Source organism: Palaemon carinicauda, chromosome 11 (genome assembly GCF_036898095.1).
Source record: "Palaemon carinicauda isolate YSFRI2023 chromosome 11, ASM3689809v2, whole genome shotgun sequence".
Classification (NCBI taxonomy): Eukaryota; Metazoa; Arthropoda; class Malacostraca; order Decapoda; family Palaemonidae; genus Palaemon; species Palaemon carinicauda.
In genome coordinates this window covers 14216503-14240860 of record NC_090735.1, presented here as the reverse complement: position 1 = coordinate 14240860, position 24358 = coordinate 14216503, and the positions used below count along the sequence as shown (strand labels likewise).

At 43.3% G+C, this 24358-nt stretch overlaps 1 protein-coding gene across 1 annotated transcript in view; it reads right to left on the bottom strand.

Moving 5' to 3' along the window:
* Positions 1–4848: 4848 nt before the first annotated feature.
* Positions 4849–24358, bottom strand: part of Cypl (peptidyl-prolyl cis-trans isomerase-like 1 Cypl) — a 172136-nt gene continuing 152626 nt past the window's right edge. Inside the window, exons 4-5 of the mRNA XM_068382965.1 lie at positions 22726–22923; positions 4849–4971 (exon numbers count right to left, since the gene is read on the bottom strand). Of these exons, the coding sequence (XP_068239066.1) occupies positions 4856–4971; positions 22726–22923 (314 nt within the window). The 3' untranslated portion in view covers positions 4849–4855. The remainder of the gene's footprint in view (positions 4972–22725; positions 22924–24358) is intronic.

Here is a 24358-nt window from a genome sequence, read left to right as displayed (position 1 = left end):
ATTAGCAGTTGGGACAATGTCCTGGAGACTGACCATATATGGACAACGACCAAGCCTCCTCTCCATTCCAGCTAGGACCAGGGAAGGCCAGACAGTGGCTGCTGAAACTCAGCAGATAGATCTATAGCCTCCCCCAAACCCCCCCAACCTTAGCTTACATGGATGGTAAGGTTGCAGGCACTAATGGCACTTAACGGGACTCGAACCCCAGACTATCAAACACCAGTCAGAGACATTACCAATCAGGCCACAGCCAGAAGATAATTCTGGACTTAGGGTTTGGGGTGGACTACATAGCCTGTCTAAGACTGGAGCAGCAAGGGGTCGAGGAGACAGATGCAAATCGCCGAGGCATGAGATATTACACATAGTTCTTAGAGCCCTTAAATAGGAGGATTCTAAGTCTCTCGACGGCAGCTCTCCCGAGGAATCCTCAGGCCTGGATAATTCCTAGCATGTTATTACAGGTGAAAGTGGAGACGCGAGTAGCAGACAAACCTTATGTCTTACCCCTTGTATCTTTCTTATCGAAAGGGGAAGAATGGTAGAAGTCGGAGTGTCTGGAGGTAAGGGCGAAGACCGTTGACGAGAGTCGGAAGACTCTGTCATAAGAGTAAAACTCTTAATGACGATGGTCGCGTGCATAGCGCTAATTGCGTGCGTGCGCGGACAGTCTGTGCTAATTGTTACGAGAGCCCGACTACTAAGCGTAACAAACTCGAAGGTTTCAAGTCGTGTGAACTCGAAAGTCTAGCACGACAGAGGCCCGAAGGACTCCTAAAGTCATGAGAACCCGTAGGATCAGCATGACGAGAGATCAAAGGCTCCCGATCACGCCCGCCGAAAGGGTTATCGTCACGAGACCCCAAGGGGGCAACGTAAGGAGAACCAGTAGGTTTAAAAAGACGTCTCCTTACAGCACGAGGGGGAGAACATCAGGGATGAAGATAACTCCTCCGCAGGGTAGATTTGTTCTCCCGAAGGAGAATGGCGCTTAAGACAAGGCTCTCATTCCGCCCCTGGAGGAGAACCAAAAGCGTAAGGGGGAGGAGCGTGTATCAGCAAACTCCTACCAGTTTCCTCTCGTGAATGGGAGGAAGGTTCTCCCGAAGGAGATTGCCTAAAACAAGCTTTCTCCCAGTTCTATGGGAAAAAAGCATAGGCGTAATAATCTCTCTCTCGCGAACGAGAGAGAAGTTCTCACGAAGGACATCGCCTAAGACAAGTTTTCTCCCAGTTCTATGGGAAAAAACGTAGGCGTAATAACCTCCCTCTCGTGAACGCGAAAGAAGTCCTCCCGAAGGAGGATATGGCCTTAAACAAGCTTTCTCCCAGTTCTATGGGAAAAAAGCATAGGCGTAATAATCTCTCTCGCGAACGAGAGAGAAGTTCTCCCGAAGGAGGACATCGCCTAAAAAAAGCTTTCTCCCAGTTCTATGGGAGAAAAGCGTAGGCGTAATAATCTCCTCGTGAACGAGAGAGAAGTCCTCCCAATGGAGGACATCGCCTGAGCGAAGCTTACTCCCAGGGAGAAGTTCCCCCGAAGGAGGAACAAGCCTTAGACTTGCTTTTCTCCAGCTCAAGGGGAGAAAGCACAGTCTTCGACGACGAGATAGCAGAGGAAAAACTCATTGAGCTGTTCACAACTCTTCACGAAAGAGGGAAGGTTGCTTTCCCTCGGAAGGGGGTTGGTTCTCTTACGCAGCCCAATTCCGAGGAAGGTTATCATTCCCTCGTAAGGGGAGGTTCTCTAACCCCTGGAAGCGAACCTCCTGACAGCAATCTATGTTTCCCAACAAGTTGATCAAGTTGCAGGTTGACAACGAGTGGTACCTTGTAACATGGGCAGCTCATGAGCTGCCACATGAAACGCAGGATAACGAACAGAGCAGTCGATGCCCTCGGCATTGTGTTCTACGTCGCTGCTATCTGGGTGTTTTCTTTTAGCCTCTCTAACACATTTCCCCTTTGCCTCCTGCTCTCAACTGAAGAGAAGGGCCGAACCCCTGCATCTTCTTCCGAGGTTTCCGAGAGACTCGTAATCCTTAACTCATTAGGGAGCAAAGGAACTGGGGAGGTTGTCCTGTCTGAGACACGAGAGCGAGGGATTAACCCCGCGAGTGTATGACCGGAGATTTGCATGTGTAGCGCTAATTGCGTGCGAACACCTTGTGTGACGGGGGTCTGAAGACTCTACCATAAAAGTAAAACTCTTTATGGTCATGGGCGCAGTGTTGGTTGAGCGTACGCGAAAACTCGACGCGACAAGAGTCCGAAGACTCTCTGTCATAAGAGTAAAACTCTTGGTGACTTGTTTCACGAGAACCCGAAGGTTCAGCGTGATTGCGTGTGCCCCTAGAGGTTGTGTCACGAGAACCCGAAGGGCTAGATCAACGCAACGGGAAATGGAAGTTTCCCTTGTTACGAGACACCGAAGTGTCAGCAAGACTAAATGCACAAGAGCCCGAGGTTTCAGTAACTTGAGTCGCAAGAGACCGAAGGAATAGTGCGCCCGGAAACCGAAGTTTCCGTGTCACGAGACCCCAAAGGGTCAGATATCGAGAAGTCGAAGGCGAGAGCTATCTTCTCTGAAGATAAGGAGTGAAAACGAGAAGCGGTCTATCTGACTTTCTAGAACGAACGGAGACCCTCAAACTATTACGTGAATAAGAGGGTTCAAGGTCAGGACGTGCTTTGCCCTTGGCCGCGCTCCTTAGATGATCCCTCGCGAGAAAAAGACGACTGCGAGGCAGAGCGATAACGAGAGGGAGCGCTCTTCTTAGGTTCGTGCCAAGAGCGCTTATAGTCTCAAGGCGAGACAGAAGGCGAGGAAGAGCGAGAACGATGATGTCTCTTCCTATATCGTCTGTCTCTACAGCGAGAACATCTAGGTGAAGGCGCGCTAGCTCTCCTTTTCGTCTTCACTCTCTCCCTCCTGACCTCCGAAGAGGGAGATGACGAGGAGGAAGTGCTCTTCTTATGTTTGTGACGAGAACGCTTATAGTCTTATGGCGAGACATCTCGTGAAGAGATAGAAGGAGAGGAAGAGCGAGAATGATGATGTCTCTTCCTATGTCGCCTGTCTCCTGTAAGAACGTCTTGGCGAAGGAGAGCGAGCTCTCCTTTTCCTCTTCTCTCTCTCCTAGCGTCCGAAGAGGGCGAGGCGATGAAGAGGAGGAGGAGGAGGAGGTACTGCGATGTTTGTGCTCACGACATTGTAATTTGTAGATGCGCAACGGAGTGCGGAGTAGGCGCCGCACGAGCTGAAGTTACTATATCCACTGAAACTTCCGTGGGCGCCGACTGAGTTAATGGGAGGTAGGCAAGGTCCGGAACTCCCGAGGGTTCCAAAACAGAAGGGACCTGAGGCACTACCTTGCCCGCGAGGAACTGGTTCCAAACTTTCTCTGAAGGGGAACCAGGATGTCCAAGGGCAGGCCATACCGCTCGTACATGGTCTGGAATGGAAGTGGTAACAGAGTCATTCCCGGTGGCGGAAAGTATTACCCCACTGGGGGGAGGCAACATAATCTGCCTGACCCAGAGGAATGGGGGTTAAATCAATGGTGCCACTCTTCCTCAACTTCCCCCCCCCCCCCCCCCCCCCCCCCCCGGAGGAAGGCAGGCAAGGAAGAGAGGAACAGACTGAAGGGAGAGATCGAGAGGCCGAAGAAGAGGTCTACGACTCCTTACCTTCGACGGAGATCCTTGAGGTAATGAGTCTTTCTAGGACTTCCTATTCTATCTCTCTCGAACTTCTCCCACTGAGAGGGCGACCACTTCTACATACTTGGCAGGGGAAGCCTTCAGAACACCTATGACCTCTGTACCCAGGACATAGGGAAGGAGGATCCACCTCCAGCGGCGACATGAAAGTGCTCGGAACACTTCCTCATAATAGAGGACATCACATCTAAGAAAGAAAAAGAAAAAGGATTAATCAAAAAACCAAAAAAGAAAGGCTAGTCTGCCAGTTAAATAAAAGCAGGAGCAGCGGTGTTACCACTGCGACGGCTAGAATTCGATTGAAGGTAAACAGCAACTACCGACCGGCAGTCCCCCACCACTAACAGGTGGGTAATTACCTGCCCTGTCGTTAACGACCTTGTTAAGGTTTTTCTGCCGTATTATCCAGCTCGTGCTAGAATATCTCCTATAGTAAAGAATGAGGGTTTGTATCTAGTGTAGGAACAAACACATATTGAGGGCTGATGGTGAGATCCGTTTGATCATAATCCTAGTTTATACACTAGAGAAAATACATTTTGTCTAGGCTTCAGATAAATGACCAAGATCACACAGTGATGTCCTACTTTTGAATATTCAACATGTCCCACAAGCTCTCTTAAAGTCTATATAATCTCTACCCATAATTAACAGCACAAAATGTTAAATTTACACCCTTCGTTAGCAAAATGCATCATGTCTAAAAGGTAATACTGTACAGTATTTGCAAAATCACACAGTCCGACTTAGGTTGAGGGGTTACTTCCTTACAAACAGGCCTAATGCTATACTAATATTTATTCTATGGCTTATCATAGCAACAAACAAAATCATGTTCTAGACTTATTTGTTTTAAGAAATACTGTATAGCATTATAAATCAGGAATTGCATTCTTTCGTAAATCATTTTTCTTTTACCTACCAAGACTGCTAAACACAAAATTATGAATAACATACTGTACCCCATTTTCCCATAACACGCACAAACATGTAATCCTGTTTTACATGATCATTAAGATAACCACAAATTATTTATCGAAAAAAAGATTAATCTGAACAAAATATTTTTTACTACCATTTTATTAAAAACATACTGACATTTATTCAAGAATATAAAATAAATTTTAGTTTAATGCATCTTTATGAAAGCTCTCTTAATCTTTACAGGGTCAACTGGGCGGTCACTGTTATCAGTTTCAACAAGGCCCATTCGTTTTACAACTTGCATACCTGATGCCACTCGACCTAGAAAAGGATAAAATGGACATTAATTGAATAGTAAAAATAGACAAATATAATTCAATTAAAGAAAGATTCACTCGTACAAAATCGTTTAAAAGATAACTAATATTATTTGTGGCAGCATTAGTATTAGAAAAAAAGATTTTAAACTACTGCATCATAGGCATTATATTGAAGACTGTCAAAGAATCAACTTTTAAGATTATCTCAATAATTCTATAATGCTTGGAAATTGCTTTGTTCTGGTACAAATACAAGCCTTCGTTCTTTACGTAGGAGAGGTAACAGTGAAAATGAAATACATGGCAGTTAAAATTTTATGACGAGGTGTAAACAAGTGGTGGGTAGCTACTGACTGGGAGCAAGGGAGCCCGTGCTCCCCCCCCCCCACTTCCTCAGCGAGTAGTCTTTTTGATAACAGTCGTAAGTCAGGACAAACGTTCTCGCAGGTTGTAGTATTTTGGCAAACTTCTAATTCTTTTTCTTCTTTTCCAGAGTAGTTAGTGACTGCATGTCTTCAGGGGAGATGAATGCAGAGATATCTGTGGGTGCCTGATAGTAAATGTGGCACCTTTATGAGCTCTAAGGAAGTGGATCCTCACCTCTTGTGCCCTGCCTGCAGAGAACATTCCTGGAATCAGGTCTCTCCTTGTGCCGAGTGTTTGCAGTCGTTACCCTCCCAATGGGTAACGAATGGCAGGAGGAAGAAGTCTAAAAGGTATTCTTCGCCTTCAGGGTCATCCTCGATGTCTAAAAAATCCAGGCTTCTTCGTCTGATCTCCTGTACGTTGCCCTCTGACTCTTCCTCATTGGTATCCTCTGGAGGCCGGTAGGGTTCGAGTGGTGACCCTTTAACTTCACAGCAAACCTCAAGTCAAGGAGATTTGGCCATTTTTCCCAGCAAAACAGGAGTTCTTATAATTCTTTACAAGTGTTGTGGCCCCCTTGGGACTGCAAGGTCCTCATTCCAAGTAGAAGTTGGTGGAGGTGCTTGCTGCTAGGGTGCCGTAGGAGGGTGTTGCTGATCCTGCAAGACATGTTATTGGTTCTTCTCCTTGAGGGCCCAGAGGAGGGAGTCCTTTCTCATTGGGCCCATGCATCAGAAGCAGACCACCTCTATCCACCTTAGTCTGAGACCGATGAAGGAGACGTAAGCACCCTTCCCATGAGAAACGCACTTCTGGTGTTAGCAAGCATGCCCTCCCAACATGCAAGCATGCAAGTGCAGAAAACTGCTTGCCTTCACCTAAACGCACTAGCTCTTTGGAGCATACTTCAGATAGACGACAAGCGTGCAGTCTTAAGCGCTCGCAATCGCCTCAGCAATCACCGAGTTTATACTGCACTTACAGAGGAAGGAGAACACACTCACCTGAGCACCCTAGCTCACATGCAAACGCTCGCAAGGTTGCTCGACAGCCTCTGCCTCGCCCCTCCTCACCTGATACCCAGCCGTACATTGCTCAGACACATGGTATTGTTTTTGACTACTCTAATGGTGCCCTTCCTCAATTGGCTGGACATAAGTCCCCGCATATTAGTGGAAGGAAAGTCAGAATCTACCTTTTTGCAGATCTTGACCTGCATTTGCAGGGTTGATGGGCTCGGAGAGGCACCTTGTTCTTCTAAGGGGAGAAAAGCTGCCATCAATCGACTGTGTCATGCACCTGAGGGCACTAGACCTCGCTCAAAGCTTCCCTGGTCAATCCTGCCTTGGAAGCGCTAGTCAAGGTTGATGTGCAGGTCTCTACAAGAAAAGATTTTCCTAAGGGCAGGAAGATCTTCCCGCTTTCTTGAATCAGAAGTAGTATTACCATAAACAGGAGGTTTCTTCCCCCTTGCCTATTGATCCTGCAGTGGCTGCACTGACTCCAGGTCAATGGAGGCTACGAGCATGGAGAGCACAGCAATGGCAATTCTTCAAGCCACCTCATGAAGTCACCACAGGTCAGACACAGTTGGCAATTTAGCCGACACTGACGACTTGTCCAACTCTGACAAGAGGAAGGCTCTCAAGAACATTGTACTGATGGCTCCTTGTACTGGTGGGAGCCAGAGTAATCGAGTTCTTTATACATCAAGCTGCCAACCAGTGGGCATATTGGATTCTCAAGAGGCCGATACCGTGTCCTTTAAGTTTCAAAAACAGATTGCCTGCAGGAGATTCTAAATCTCAGGAATGATTCTTTGAGGGGTCCATCAATGTTTCCAACAAGAAATTGAGGCAGTAATTGAAAATTGAAGGAAAGCCAGCCAGGACACTTCTGCACCAAGGAGTGTCCTTCAGGCGGCTACAGTCCACCTCAACTGCTGGTCAGGCAAGATCTTCAACTCCAGCTAAGCAGGCCCATACGCCTGTCTTCGCCCGACCCCTCCTATCTAGAGGCAGGGGAACGAACCAGCCCTTTCTGAGACTACAGGGTCAAGGGTGAGCCAATGCAGGGGGAAAAAGGCGAGGATAACTACAACTCCCACAATGCCACCTGTAGGAAGATGTTTGCAATTCAGATGGAGGTAGGGGTGGTATCATTGGGTCAAAAGATGGACGGTAGACACTTCCAACCAGACACCTCCTCCCTTAATTCGACTACTAGCGACGTCATCATTCCATTACCCGGGATCAGCAAAGGACAGCCTTTCGAGCAGAAGTCCTAGCTATGCTAGAGAAGGGTTTGACGACGTCTCCCCAGGCTTCTTCAGACGACTTTGTTGTAGAAAAGGTATCTGGAGCCTGGGGACCCTGAAAAAGTTCTGGTATAACCATTATTCCAGATGGAAACCGCAGCCACAGTCAGGCAAGTGATCAGTCCTTTGGACTTAATGATGACAATTGATCTTAAAGGCATACACTTTAAGACCCCAATCTATCCTGCCTCCAAGAAGTACCTCCGCTTTACTATGGCCAATAGTGTACCAGTTCAGGGTTTTATTTTGTTTTGGGCTCTTGACAGCACCACAAGTCTTCACCAGTCTTCACTTTAGTGTCAGCATGGGCACACACCAATGGTATTTGTAACTCACAATATCTGGACCATTGGGTCATCTTAGCAAACTCGAAGGAAGCCCCTCTCCTTCACCAAGATAGACTTCTTTCTTTTTGTCATGATCTAGCAATTTGGGTGAATTGGGAGTAGTTGGTTCTAGTGCCAAAGCAGACTCCTCTACCTCGGAATGGACATCAACACAGTCCTCGGGAAAACTTTCATCTACAGACAGGGTACCACACCTGTGAGAAGTAGCTCTCCCTTCCATCATCAGCCCCATCCTGCTCACCAGTGGCAGAAGTAACTGGGACATCTAGTCTCCCTGGAACGTATTATTATAAATGGTCATCTTTACTTACGGTCACTCCTATAGGAGTTGTAAGGGACACTGATCTCAACATCACGACTCCCCTCTATCATAGGTTCCAATAAGGGAAGAGTCCAGACATGTCCTGGAATGGTGGCTGGATGAGACAAACCTTCTAAGGGGCTGTCCTCTTCTGACACCTCAATCAGAGCTCTTGTTATTCATGGATGTGTTAAAGGAAGGTTGGAGATCACACCTTCGTCAACATATGGCATCAGGACAATGGTCCAATCAAGAACGTTGATGTCATATTAACGTGTTGGAGCTTCTAGCAGCTTTTCTTTCACCAACACTTGCCCTATTTTAACCGGCTACTCAGTGGTGTTGACGTGTGACAACACTACCGTAGTGGCATATGCAAACAAACACTGAGGTACTGTGTCAATGCAGCTTTGCTAGCTAGCAGTAAAGAGCTATGAGTGGGAGATGATCAACTTGATTATTCTGATAGCCCACATCATTCCAGGCAGAAAGTACATCGTAGCAGACAAATTGAGGATGCAAAGATGTTGACTCAGAATGGTCTACGAATTCTCGGGTAGCAACCATGATTCTGACTTGTGGGGTTCGCCGATGATCGATCTGTTTGCAACCTCTTTAATCAAAAACTCCCAGTTTACTGCTCACTAGTGCCAGACCCAGAAGCAGTGTTCGGGGACGTGTTCCAGCACCCCTGGGACGGCCACAACGTATGTGCTTTTCTGCTGTTCTGCCTAAGACAAGGTGACCTAAATTGGGTTTGAACTACTCCCAACCTCAACATGATTAGTAGCCCTGAAGTGGCCCCAAATAGAATGGTAACTGGACCTTCTACTTCTGTTGAGGGAGCCTCCCAGGGATTTGCCTCCTCTTCCCAACCTGTTGTGCCAACTACATGATCAGATCTTCCATAGCACAGTGCAATTGTTTCAGCTTCACACATGGAGGTTTTCTAGCATCTCCTCCTCTCAGAGAAAGGCTAAGTTGCACGAGAGATGTCTGGATACCTCCATGTATCAAGTAGCTGTCGTCGGTGTAGGGGAAGGGGCGTTTCTCCCCTATCCCATTAATGGCTGATTTTTTACTTTTATCTCCAAAAGGAAATACTGCTCGTAATGCTGGACATAGACTTTCTGCTCAGTATCTATTGCATGGGCAGTGGACCCGCTGGCATAATCACAACACTGGTGCACAAGATGCATGGAACCTGAACTCACACCATTTACAAGGTCTGAGTTTAGGAATCCCGGAATAAGTTTCCAGTCAGTTGGAACAGCAACTTCCTCCCAAAGGGACGAGTCTCCTATGTAAAGGACGAAGCTTTGTGTTTGTACTGGAACAAATGACGAATTTGGAGATAATTTGTATTTTTCATAACCATACAAACCTGAGTCCTTTACTCATATTTTCCTACCATCACTAACCCCACAGCAAGTCCCAGCAGGAATCAAAGTGACTACCCCGAGAGCAAGCAGCCCAGTTGGTAACAACCAACCACTTGTTTACACCTCGTTATAAAATTTTAACGGCCGTGTATTTGAGCTTCGCTGTTATCTCTTCAGTAAAAGGCTGTGTTCAGCTTAGAAATATGACAAATTTGGAAATAATTTGTATTTTTCCTAATGATACAAACCTGTAGCTATTTAATAAGGATTATCTTTTGGCAAAGCTGGAAGACTAGCCATTAAGGCTTTAATGTGAGTTGGCAACCACCCAACCACTAGTTAAAGGGGATGGAGAGAGGTAGCCGAGAGGTTGCCTGCTACCCTACTCACTCGAACATCTGTGAAACTACGTCACTTTTTTTATTGCAGGCAGCAGTTAGTATAAATAGCATCAGGTTTGTATCATTAGGAAAATACAAATTACAGTAATACCCTGAGATACGAGTGTCCCAACATACGAGAAATTTGAGCTACGAGGAAAGTTTTGAGCAAATTTTTGCCCCGAGATACGAGAGAAATTTGAGATATGAGGATACGAGACGGTTCCCTATGCGGCCACTAGGTGGCCGAGTGTGCGAGAGGCTTCTCACCAGAACAGCATCGCTCGGTCTTTCCCGTCGGGTCTCCGTCGCGTAAAGTTATCACCGAGCATTGGCTGTAGTGTTTGCATTTTTTACGTGTTTTTTCCTGTTAATCAATACAGAATTAAGTGAATAAGCAATGGGTCCAAAGCAAGCGAATGCAAACAAGGGTAGTGAAAAGGAAAACCGTATGATGACAATCGAGATGAAGCATGAAATAATCGAAGAACATGAGTGGTGTAAGTTTGACTGAGCTGGCTCGCCAATATGAGAGGAGTACATCAGCAATATGTACCAACCTCAAGCAGAATGATGCTATAAAGAGCACCAATCCTTCCAAAGGAGTAACCATCCTCTCCAAGCTGCGCAGTGAAAACACGTAAATGTCTGAAAAAGCTGAAAATACCAAAGATGGGGATACAAAAATAGTTCCAAAATCCTATAGCAGTGGATTGGAAATTGCAGTTAACAGTATCAAGTAAGTTTTCAACATGGATGAAACTGCCGTCATGGAAGAAATGGAAGAAATCATAACATGAAATTACCTTAGAAGAGATAATTGCAACTATATTCCAGGGCAGATAATTTAAGAGTCCAAAAGACAGGGATCACCGGCTATTAACCATAGCAAAATATTTGGGTATATTTTGCAAGTACAGTACTATACTGTATATATACAAATGATAAAATTTCACTTAAATCCAATTCTCTCCGATAATATTTTCAGTCATCTGAACGGCATCAAAGACTGATGGGACATCACCATCTCTCTCATCCTTCCTATGGACCAAGGCATCATTTCTACCTTTATGAGAGGCAGTTGGTGAATAACTTCAGTTCCTTGATGTTGCCTTGTTTTGACAGGGAAGGAGTTCTGTAGAAATTCCTACATAGGAATTTTACCCAAAAAATTTTTGAAGTCTGGGATGGCCTTTAGTTGTCAATGCGTGTGTGGAGGGAGATTCAACTTGAATGGATGTGCAATTTTAGGTTTCCTCTCTGTTCAGAACATCCATGGAGGGATAGCTGGGTTGTTGCTCAAGTAATGCTAGGAAATAGACAATGTTATCAGGTTGCTTAAGTCACAGTAAGCCACCATCCAACAAGTACTTTATGCTAGTAGAAGTAAAGAATGTAGCGAAGCAAGAAGTTTAATGGACGAAGCAAAAACTCCCGAAGATGTTGAACATCAAGTATCTGAAGGACATCCATCGCAGCACAGTTTAAGGATGCCACTTACTGTATGAAGGAAGTTATCTTTGTAATCCAAAATACCCTCAGTCTTTCCCCCTTCTCATTGTATTGTGTTTAAGAGCTGAAAGCCTTATCAAACTATAAAAGGATAGGAGGAAATAGTATTCCATTTCAACTGGATTCAAAGCAGATTATGGTAAGAACAATATTTTGTAATCTTCAATCTATTGGACAAAATAAATACGTTTGATATAAAAAAAAAAATTAAAAGAATGTAATGTGTTATTTTTCTGTCTATCTCTCTTGAGCCCTTTAGAATAAGAAATGTCCTTAGCTGAGATGGAATAGCCATTGAGGTAATTAAGGACAGGTGGTGCATGCAGGCAAGTAGGCAAAATAACCCCCCGAGTCACCTGTCAAAGACACTTCACTTTTGACCTTTTTGTGCTTCAGCTCAGGACTGAGAGGGGTAGTTAAGGTGGGAAGTTTAACTTTAAAGGACTCTTGGTATGTATAGCAATGAAAAATATAAATTACCTTGAAATTTATTATTTGTTCCTACCTGTATACAACTCTTGCCTTTAAATTAAGAAGACTCACTTATTTGTAGGAGCTGGTCACCATAAAACTAAACTGGTTGGCTCTTATTCTACCTTGAAATATGACAGTCTCTCTGGTCCCATATAGAAGCAGGGGAGATGTCTCCAGCAGCCTCTGATTAGCCCATCATAGTGAAGATTAGGCTGATATGGTCTTGACTGTACTTAGTTATTTACCTGGTACTCTATCCATAAAAGAATCTCTCTTAAGCAGTTTGTAATGAAATAACTGGCATATTATGACCAATGGTTTTGGTAGCTATTCCTCTGTGCTCTCATTAAGGGAAGATGGAAGAGAACAACTTCATACAGATAAGTCCTAAAAGAATCGTGCTCAGAATTGTAGCTTACCAGCATTAATGTCAAATTAGACAAGATGCTTTATCTCCTATGTGGGAGCTAGGCTGGCTACACAAAACTACTTGAGCATCCACCACAGGACCAAGAACAAAAAGTGCTGATGGACTTGTGGGTGTACTGTCTTATGTAAGTGGATGTAAAGGTTGTTTGCCACTTCCAAACTCCTGCCCCTGCCAGATTCTTTTGGAAGGTCAAAATACTATATTGATAGTCTCACAAAGCCAAAAGAAGACAGTGTTCTTTTACACAGGGTCTTGAACTGGTACACTTCCATTGGAGAAAATACAGATACTTCTGAGAAGATTGAAGAATGGGTAATTGGAAAGTATACATCTTTTCAACCCACTAAATGCATGAAGGCTCCTTCTCTGTTGAAACTCAGTACAGTTCGTACCATTTCCATCCTGCACCTGGTTTGCTTTACGAACAGGTTCAAGGAAGAAGGGTCAATGACCGATCTTCAGCCCTCAGTCAGCTTTACATGGGAGTGTTGACAGTAGAAGCCCAGAGATTTGTTTAGAACAACTTCAAGTGCAATCTTCTCCAATATTACTTATAACCCCCCCCCCCCCAACAAAATATACAAAGTACTGGTCCAAAAAGACACTCACTACCTAAGGCTTGGCCCTGTCTCTTCCAAGTTGCCTAGTGCCATGAGAGGCATCCCCCTACTCTCGAAAGCAGCAGAGAGGGAACTCCAACATAAGTACCTTCTTCCCTCTGCCTACCTTCCTAAACTGGCCAAGTTGGGGGTCTCAAAAGGGCTGTGCATGCATAGGATCCTTTCATGTTGAGGAACTTGCAGGTGGCACTGATCAGTGTCTAGAGAAGGTCATGGTGACCTTCCCACTTATTTTACAGCATGATCTCACCCAAATGTTTGGCTACATATGCCATCGAAAAGCCAGTGTGCTCTAAGTCTGTATGGTGGATCAGGGAGCCCTGAAAGCAGGCCTTCACCTCTCCACTACCATCTGCACTTAATTCCTCAGGAAAAGAGATTTGGAACCCCGCCAACAATGCAATCTGAAGTTCTACTTTTACCTCTGGACTAACTTATTTCAGGAATTGGAAGACCAGGGCATCCCTTCTCATCAAAACGGAGTGATGGGGTACACACTTGGACAGTCTCCATCTTTTTTATCTATGGAGTGTAGACAAAACAAATCTTCTCATCATCTGCCTCAAACTTCTAGCTTTCAAGTCTAAATACTAAAGTCCATAGCTTTTTACACACAATTTAACAGCTCTCACCTATGTTTGGAAGCAACCAGGTTCTAAGTTTCTCTTGCTCCTGGCTCAAGAGTTACTTTGCTGGACAAAAGCAAATAATATCACTCTGGTCCTTCCGCTCATTGCTGGGAAAAGGAATATCCTACCAGACCAGTCGTAAGCAACTTCATCCCAAGGAATTGTCCTTACATCAACAGTTATGGAGGATTTAAAGTTCCAACCTAGACATGATTGCCACTTCTTCCAACCAGAAACAGTTTCCTTCTCTCCAGTCCCTAAGCCTCATATTTTATGCCTTTCCCCTGTCCACTTTCATAAAGAAGATTGTCACCAAGTTCATAGCACGAACCACTTCAGTGATGACTCGCCTCACTCTGGCTTAAGTGGCTTCTCCTGTCAGATGTCCCCCGGTTGTTACTTATCATGAAAAATTCTGCTCAAGCAACCCCACTGTCATCATCTACAGTACATCAAAACCAACCTCAGCTTTGTCTGACTGTTTGGAAGGGAGCGTTTGACTGTTTGGAGACTCCACCATATGCTCTGAGAAATGTTATTTTTATAATAAAATAAATTTTTGAATATACTTACCCGGTGATTATATAAGCTGCAACTCTGTTGCTCGACAGAAAACTCTACGTTAAAAATCCGCCAGCGATCGCTATGCAGGTAGGGGGTGTACTTCAACAGCGCCATCTGTCGTGCAGGTACTCAGTACTCAATGTAAACAAAGAACTCAATTTTCTCCTCGGTCCACTGTGTCTCTATTGGGGAGGAAGGGAGGGTCCTTTAATATATAATCACCGGGTAAGTATATTCAAAAATTTATTTTATTATAAAAATAACATTTTTCAATATTTAACTTAGCCAGTGATTATATAAGCTGATTCACACCCAGGGGGGTGGGTAGAGACCAGCAATAAATGTTTACATTATTATGAGCTAAGGATTTTTTATTTCATTTTAGCAGTTATCAAAATAACAAACTTAAAATAAATAAGTACCTGGTAAGGAAGTCGACTTGAACAATTACTCTGCCTTTTTAAGTACGTCTTCCTTACGGAGCCTCGCGATCCTCTTAGGATGCTGAGCGACCCCTAGGAGCTGAAGTATCAAGGGTTGCAACCCATACAACAGGACCTCATCAAAACCTCTAATCTAGGCGCTTCTCAAGAAATGACTTTGACCACCCGCCAAATCAAGTAGGATGCGAAAGGCTTCTTAGCCTTCCGGATAACCCAAAAACAATAATAAAACATTTCAAGAGAAAGATTAAAAAGGTTATGGAATTAGGGAATTGTAGTGGTTGAGCCCTCACCCACTACTGCACTCGTTGATACGAATGGTCCCAGAGTGTAGCAGTTCTCGTAAAGAGACTGGACATTCTTAAGATAAAAAGACGCGAACACTGACTTGCTTTTCCAATAGGTTGCGTCGATTATACTTTGCAGAGATCTATTTTGTTTAAAGGCCACGGAAGTTGCGACAGCTCTAACTTCGTGTGTCCTTACCTTCAGCAAAGCTTGGTCTTCCTCATTCAGATGGGAATGAGCTTCTCGTATTAACAGTCTGATAAAATAGGATAAAGCATTCTTTGACATAGGCAAAGATGGTTTCTTAACTGAACACCATAAAGCTTCAGACGGGCCTCGTAAAGGTTTAGTTCGTTTTAAATAGAACTTAAGAGCTCTTACAGGGCATAAGACTCTTTCTAGTTCATTTCCAACCATACGATAAGTTTGGAATATCGAACGATATTGGCCAAGGCCGAGAAGGCAGCTCGTTTTTGGCTAGAAAACCAAGTTGTAGAACATGTAGCCGTTTCGGATGAGAATCCGATGTTCTTGCTGAAGGCATGAATCTCACTGACTCTTTTAGCTGTGGCTAAGCATACCAGGAAAAGAGTCTTTAAGGTGAGATCTTTCAGGGAGGCTGATTGTAGTGGTTCGAACCTGTCTGACATAAGGAATCTTAGTACCACGTCTAAATTCCAACCAGGTGTAACCAAACGACGCTCCTTCGTGGTCTCAAAAGACTTAAGGAGGTCCTGTAGATCTTTATTGTTGGAAAGATCTAAGCCTCTGTGACGGAAGACTGATGCCAACATGCTTCTGTAACCCTTGATAGTGGGAGCTGAAAGAGATCGTTCTTTCCTCAGATATAAGAGGAAGTCAGCTATTTGAGTTACAGAGGTACTGGTCGAGGATACGGATACTGACTTGCACCAGTTTCGGAAGATTTCCCACTTCGATTGGTAGACTCTAAGGGTGGATGTTCTCCTTGCTCTAGCAATCGCTCTGGCTGCCTCCTTCAAAAAGCCTCTAGCTCTCGAGAGTCTTTCGATAGTCTGAAGGCAGTCAGACGAAGAGCGTGGAGGCCTTGGTGTACCTTCTTTACGCGTGGCTGACGTAGAAGGTCCACCCTTAGGGGAAGTGTTCTGGGAACATCTACTAGCCATCGAAGTACCTCGGTGAACCATTCTCTCGCGGGCCAGAGGGAAGCAACTAGCGTCAACCTTGTCCCTTCATGAGAGGCGAACTTCTGCAGTACCTTGTTGACAATCTTGAACGGAGGGAATGCATATAGATCTAGATGTGACCAATCTAGGAGAAAGGCATCTATATGAACTGCTGCTGGGTCCGGGATTGGTGAGCAAAATATTGGGAGCCTCTTGGTCATCGAGGTGCGAAGAGATCTATGGTTGGCTGGCCCCAGGTGGCCCAAAGTCTCTTGCATACATCCTTGTGGAGGGTCCATTCTGTTGGAATTATTTGTCCCTTCCGACTGAGACAATCTGCCATGACATTCAAGTTGCCTTGGATGAACCTCGTTACTAGTGATATGTCTAGACCTTTCGACCAGGTGAGGAGGTCCCTTGCAATCTCGTACAACGTCAGAGAGTAGGTCTCTCCTTGCTTGGAGATGTACGCCAAAGCCGCGGTGTTGTCCGAGTTCACCTCCACCACTTTGCCTTGAAGGAGAGACCTGAAGCTTTTCCAGGCCAGACGTACTGCCAGTAGCTCCTAGCAGTTGAAATGCATTGTCCTTTGACTCGAGTTCCATATTCCCGAGCATTCCCGACCGTCTAATGTCGCACCCCAGCCTACGTCCGATGCGTCCGAGAAGAGAACGTGGTTGGGAGTCTGAACAGTCAGGGGAAGACCCTCTCTTAGGTTGATATAGTCCTTTCACCAAGTCAGACAAGACTTTATCTTTTCGGAAACCGGGATCGAGACCGCTTCTAGCGTCTTGTCCTTTTTCCAGTGAAAAGCTAGATGGTATAGAAGAGGACGGAGGTGTAGTCTTCCTAGTGACACAAATTGATCCACGGATGACAGCGTCCCTACCAGACTCATCCACAGCCTGACTGAGCAGCGTTCCTTCTTCAGCATCTTCTGGATGGATAGCAGGGCTGGGGGCTGATCGTCTTGTTCAGCAACGTCCTCATCAGAGGGTTCCTCATCCGAAACTGATGAGGAAACGGCAACGGAGTGGGCAACGTCTGACTCGCTGAATCCGGTCGCACTGGTGGATGCGTGACGGAGCCGGACGCAATATCATGGAACTGCTGCACAGTCTGTGAACTGTCAACAGCCATGGGTGCGCGAGGAAGCACAGCGTCAACCCGAAACTGTCTAGACCGTCTGGGTTGTGCAGTCAACACCCTACCGGGTTGCTGAGGTTGACGCACTGCGTCACAACAAGTCACCTCTGCTGGTTGTTGAACGTCCTGAACGTCAACAACCACCTCCGAGCGTCGCTAAACGTCAACGTGCGGCTGGCAACCCACACTGGGTCGCATCGGTGGAGAAACCACCTCAACTGGCAGACGCGAGTAGGTTACCTCAGCGTCAACAGGGCGCACAACCGACCGGTTGGAAGGTTGTTGGCCAGAAGGTTCTTCTCCGCATTTAAGTCCTCTATCAAGGACGCAAGCTTGGACTGCATGTCTTGCAGCAAAGCCCATTTAGGGTCTACGGGAGCAGGTGTGGCAACAGACGGGGTTAGCGACTGAGGCGGAACCGTTTACCATCCCTGAAAGCCTTGTTATGCGTGACATAATAGTACAGCAAAACTTCAAAGGCTCGACAACAGCTGAGAAGTTGACCTGTAAACAACTTGGAGCGTCTCCTGGCTAGGCGCCAGGGAGAGTCTACCAGAATTGAGAAGTCTATCTGGGCAGAGGCATGAACTCCCAAGCCGAGAACTTCTCTCGTGTCATATCAGACTCTCGCTCTATAAACCAGTTTAAAGGAAGGGAAAGCAAAGGCTGTATCCCCCAAACTCCTCCTGGTGAAAAACCAGTCGCCTAGCCAACGTAACGCTCTCTAGGAGAGCGAGAGAGCACTAGCTTAAAAACAACGGCTTCGAAGTAGCTAGGCCTAGTGTAAGCTCTGACGTTTAAGCGAACGAGGAGCAGCAGTTACAAGATCCGGACGAAGATCCTTAAAAAAATCATCATGATTTAATTAAAGTCTATAGGAGGCTAAGCAGCTTAAGGCTCCTCTCCATCTGACAGAGTCCTCAAGGGAATATCAGTAGGAGGGAGAACAGCAACTTCCTCATCTACAGGAACCTTGTCCGATAAAAGCTGAGTCTCTCACTGGTGCATTAGTAGCGGACCAGAACGCAACGTCATGTAACTGCTTGACAGTCTGTGAACTGTCAACAACTGAACTGTCAACCACAACAGGTGCGTGAGGACATACAGCGTCCACTCGAGACTGCTTTGACTGCCTAGACTGAGCAGTCAAAACAACTCTAGAATGCGGAGGTTGACGCACAGCGTCAAAACAAGTCAACTCCGATTGTTAGTGAACGTCTAGAACGTCAACAGGAGCATCAGCCAGTGGCCTAACGTCCAAATGCGGCTGAAAAACCACACGAGACCGCATCGAGTGTGGTTCTAAACAACCTGACTGACGTGACTAAGCTACGCCAACGTCAACAGTAAGCACAAAGGAACGTTAGGTTGGCTGAAAGCCAGGATATCGATGAGATAAACGGCTAGACTCAACGGACTAATCGGCAGAATAGTCTTCCATAAGGGAGGCAAGCATATACTGCATGTTTTGCCATACAACCCCTTAAGGATCAACGGAAATGGTTGTGGTAATAGACGAGGGTAACTTCTGTGACCGCAACACTTTGCCTACAAAAAAAGACTTTCGGAGTCTGTGTTACGCTTTTGTTAGGCGGCGAGCAGTTATCCGATGACTGCATAGGGTCAGAGCTGCCCTAATGGCTGTAACCAGGACGCTGGACCTGTCCTGAAAGGACTGACTTTCGCTTAAGGGCTTCGAAACCTTGTGACAGGTTTCTTATGCGAAAAGCCTACGGATGGCGAGGAGAAACAACGTCTCTCTCGTCTTATGGTAGGGGAGATCTTGGTAAGAAACACCCGATACCATAGAGGGAAAACGTCTGTTCGTTGGTCAAGGCCTCTCGAACCCATAAGTCTTTTGACATTACTTCTCCCCTGGGCTTGGGAGCTTGCAAGAGGTCCCGGACTAGGTGAACGACAGGCACGAACAGACGAACCCTCGGACGCAACACTGTAACACTTTGCGCCTCGGACGCAACACTGTAACACTTTGCGCATATCACTTTATCACTTCGATTTTCTGTTTTGCACTTATTTCTACCTGAAACACGCAATTCTACCCTTCATTAAAAGGTAGTAATTGCGAAATTAGTCGTATAATGCAAGCTCATAATACCAGCAAAAAACAGAAAACATATTTAAGATAAAAAGAAAAATCAGTGGCTGGGAAAGAGACTAAACACTAGTTCATATAACTACGTTTTCAATCTCTCACCACACATAGCCTGAGGACGAGAATAAAAACCTAAAAACGTTTTACCTTCCTCCCCGTACAGAGACTAGGGACGAGAGTAACACGAGAACAACGTTACCCGCTTGAACGGAACGTTTTCTCTCCTCTCTCTCCCTCCGTCTCTATCTCTCTCTCTCTTTCTCTCTTGATTTCGCACCTAAGAGAAGAGTCCAATTATATATCGTCAAAAAAACATGTTATTTGACTAAAGGAAAAAACTGAAAGGTTTTTCAAATAAAAAGTTCCCTTAAATTAGAATTTAAAACATTTAAGCTAAGAAAGAATGAACAAAACGTCAGAATCGATTTACTCTTACTGCAAAGTGAAACCGTGATACACTCTCTCTCTATCGTAACGATAGAGCGCATGTTGAACGTCCTGAACGTCAACAACTGCGTAGCATAAAAAACTAAACGTTAGTTCATCTTTGAAAACAGTACGAAGACTATCAAAGAAATTCTTTCATAAAATATTACATTTAAAAAGTTTTAAATCCTTTAAAAGCTAAAGATGATATAAAGGGCTCAATGTTGATTAACTTCGGTTTCCAAGTTAGGACCGCCTACTCTCAGGAAAGGTCTATATAAACAAAGCATTAAAATTTATTTAATATGTTTATAAAAAATGGAAAGTTAATCGAAGAGGCCTAATAAAGGCGGAGAGATATAAAATATATAGAGGAAATCTATAACGTGATAAGATAATTACTAAAAGCCTAAACACACTTCCGTAAGGGAAGGGTCGGCCATTTAAAAGTGAAAGAAAGTCCATACTCTCTTTGTCACCATAATTAAATCTATCCAAAACGATGTCAAGTTTTGAGATGAAGATAAAACACCTGCATAGCGAAAGCTCAAAACTAGAATAGTGTACTTCACCAATAGTTGTGAAAACAAATCCAGTTAGCACAGCGAATTAGTAGGTCTTGCCGGTGGCCCGACAGAGAGAAAATTGAGTTCTTTGTTTACATTGAGTACTGAGTACCTGCACGACAGATGGCGCTGTTGAAGTACACCCCCTACCTGCATAGCGATCGCTGGCGGATTTTTAACGTAGAGTTTTCTGTCGAGCAACAGAGTTGCAGCTTATATAATCACCGGCTAAGTTAAATATTGAAAAAAGGAATTTTCAAGGCCCTGTTACAATGATTGTTATTTCCACAAAGATGATCTACCACCAATTTAAAGGAACTTCAGCTGGAAATAGCTCTCTAAACAATATCATGAAATTCTTCTGCTTCATGAGATATTTTAAGTACTCTTTGGTTCCCTGTCATTGATGGTTACAGGTTATGTTGGCTTCTTTCTTTAGACACTACATTAGACTTAACAGCAGAGACATCAAAGACATGATGAGACCCTTTATTATTGAGGTTCCCCCTGGGAACATCTCTTGGATGTAATACAAGAAAAACTATCTTTCTTTTAGATCTTGTCTCTGCTAAGAGATTAAGCTAAATATACTCTACAAGCCTTGTCTTGCAAAGTTGGCTTCAACCCTAATAAAGCAGTCTACTACATTTTTACCTTTATTCAGGGTTAAGATAATTTCAAGACCCAAAAGCCTACCTAGACATATCTCTACCTACCATAACTTCTTTCATTGATGGGGACCAAGGTGAAAATTCATTGCATTCAGTTAATGTAAGGCTTATTTAGCCAGTAGGTCTCCTTTTCAAAACAAAGTACACCATTTTATGCAGCATCAAGAGTAATTCAGTTCCTGTCTAAAAATGTCATGTCCCACCTACTAAATATTTGTTTCAATTGATGTCCATTGTAATTTAGAAGTCTCAGTCTCCATTGCCACTAATCTAAATTTCCTCAAAAACCTCTCCCTTAATAAAGTTTTATGTGCAATTCAAATTTAGCCTCATTATATTTGACAGATGTTAAAATCAATTATGATTCATGCCGTACGTACATTAGATCATTTTGTCGCAGCAGCATACATTTTCCCTTGAACCTGAGATACTTCCTTCACTTCTTTCCCAATTAATTTTAAGGTACTTTTAGAGGAAAGTAGAGGAACACAATGATGTGCTAGCCTTTTCTTTGTTACGCGGGAATTTCCTCAGCACTGGTGCTCTCTTGCACACTTCACTTAGTCTCCCCTAAGGTATTGCTTATGCTAATTGAATAAGAATAAATGTACTGAACCAAGTATGATCACTATTTTCAACCTACAACAAGTAAAGACAGTGAATGATTGGAATACAGGTAAAAACATTCAAGAAATTTTTCATTCCCTTCAATTTCTTATTAAAATAGAAGTGGATATCATTCCATTCAATTTCTTATTAAAATAGAAGTGGATATAGCTATCTTTATCAGTATCCCTTCAACTTACTAAATGTAGTGTCTAACAAATAAATATTTGGGAAGAAGAATTGAAAAAGATATATCCATACATAGTGCACAAATTCCTAGCTCTAGATGTAACCCTATACTGTACTTTACAGTATATTCACACATACATCCTACCCCTCCTCACATCTAGTGGGCTCAGAAGCAAATTCACTATGTAACCAAAATGTTGTTGCATACCTCCAGATGGTGAGATTGAGACCTAACTTAGGCTAGCAAAAATTCTTGGAAAGCTCTCATTTTTATTTTCTTTATCGAAAAGCGCTTCCACTTTAAATTATATATAATATGAATATTAGGTAAGTATTGAAATTAATTTAATGAAAATGCATATGACAAATTTTTACAGAAAAAAAAGTACAAAAACCAGGATCAAATTGAAAATAAAAATATTCAAATACAGCATAAGTTTCACTAAAATTACAAATTCTTTTTTTGAAAGATTACAGGAGGCTAAATCACATCAATTCACAAAAAATATCAATAGACTTCAAGAAAAGGCCATAACTTTCTCTTTTAAAAATTCAGAGAACTTTTGACCTCATAGCTATAATTTTCTGCTTTTACTTAACAACTATTACCTTTGACCTTTTCCTACTTAGCCACGTAACTTTTTTTAGATGTACCTTGATTACATTTTTAGCTATTTAAGATAGAACCCTATGAGAGAAGATATAGGGCTTTCTGTTTGCATTAAAGTAATAGTCTTACAAGCTAGAAAATAAAGTAGCCTACTAAAAATGTGAATTGTTGTTTTCAATAAACTTATCTATAATACAGAAATAGTTATACAAAATTAACAAAAACCTTACCAAATATTGTATGCTTTCCATCCAGCCACTGAGTTGGAGCCAAAGTAATGAAGAACTGAGAACCATTAGTGTTGGGGCCAGCATTGGCCATTGAAAGGATACCAGCTCCAGTGTGTTTTAGCTCCTCATGGAGCTCATCATTAAAATGCTTCCCATAGATGGAAGCACCCCCTCGACCAGTTCCAGTTGGATCACCACCTTAATGAAAAGACAATTCCAAATAAATTTCTTATTCTGTACATAAATTGTTTAGTTTTACTTATTCTTAATGTCCAAGAAAGTGGATTATGTTGCGCCAAGTTTTTACCATAAATGGAAGAATATACTATGCAATGTTCATCCTTTCTTCTTATCTGGATTATGCATAATTTACAGCCTTTCTTAACTTTCCAATTGAAGACGGTAACACTACAGTATATAATCATGAGAAGATAATGCTAATAGCTCCTTACATTTCATAAGCTTGGAAATCCACCCTTGAATATTGCTGTGTACCCACAACTTAAATCTAGAAGTGATTCATTCATTGTAAGAGATGGCCTGGAAGGATTCTAAATAAATATCTCGGGAATAAAATTCAGCAACATGATTATGTTTATCCATCAACATTTGGGGTCTGTCCTTTAACTAAATTACTCTGAAATTAAATTTTAAAAATTATACCTACGTCATAATAATCATAGAAAGAATTTAGTTCAAATCAAAACGTGCATTACATGTTCAAAATCACTCTTAATAAGAAGGCAAAATTAACAATACAGATTCTCTAAGGAGGCCTTTACGTTCACAAAACTGAAGTATTCTTGCCCTGCATAATCTCATTCTCCCTGGGTATTTCAGGGAACCCTTAAAAGACATGAGGCCATCCTCCTCAACTTACCATCAAACTGGGTATAGTATAACATAATTGGATTGCATTACAGTATATATATAATAAATTCTTGAAAAATTAATGAATACAGAAATGTATAATGAATAAGAGAATAACTTTATATCATCAATAAAACTGAGCACATAAAATTAAAAATCATAGGATTGAATATGTGAAATAAAAAAATAAGTTCAGGTGAGCTTAACTACATGAGCAAAGAAACTTAAACATTGAACTTCGTAAAATCAACCAAACGAGATATATTCTGTGGTCTCTGTACCAGCAAGAAAAAAACTGACTTTTAAAAGTAACATCACCTTCCCCTGGTGGTGTGTTTCCCCCGATGATCAGTCTCCCAATTCTCGGACCTGGGAGGCTATTCAGTATCCTTTGTGGCAGTTAAAACAACATTACCTAATCACAAATCTCTTTAAAGGTAGTGCCGTTACTACATTTACTTTTTAATTTCCTTCACCTGTTCCCTCTTCCTTTCTTCTAAACCCTTTAACATAGAATATATGCAACCGCTGGATGCTCCCACCCATTTACAACTCGGCAAGAAACAGTTTCCTTAGCTCCAGTGCTAGGAATATATACAAAGTTCCACACATCCATCCACCTACCGACAACATCAGAATTCATGTAAACCATTACAAGGAATTTTTTAAACATGGCCATGAAATACACTCGAGTTGTCTGTCGCCATATCACAGTTCACCTATTGCTCCCTCAGCACATCGTGGATTCATAAATATACTACAG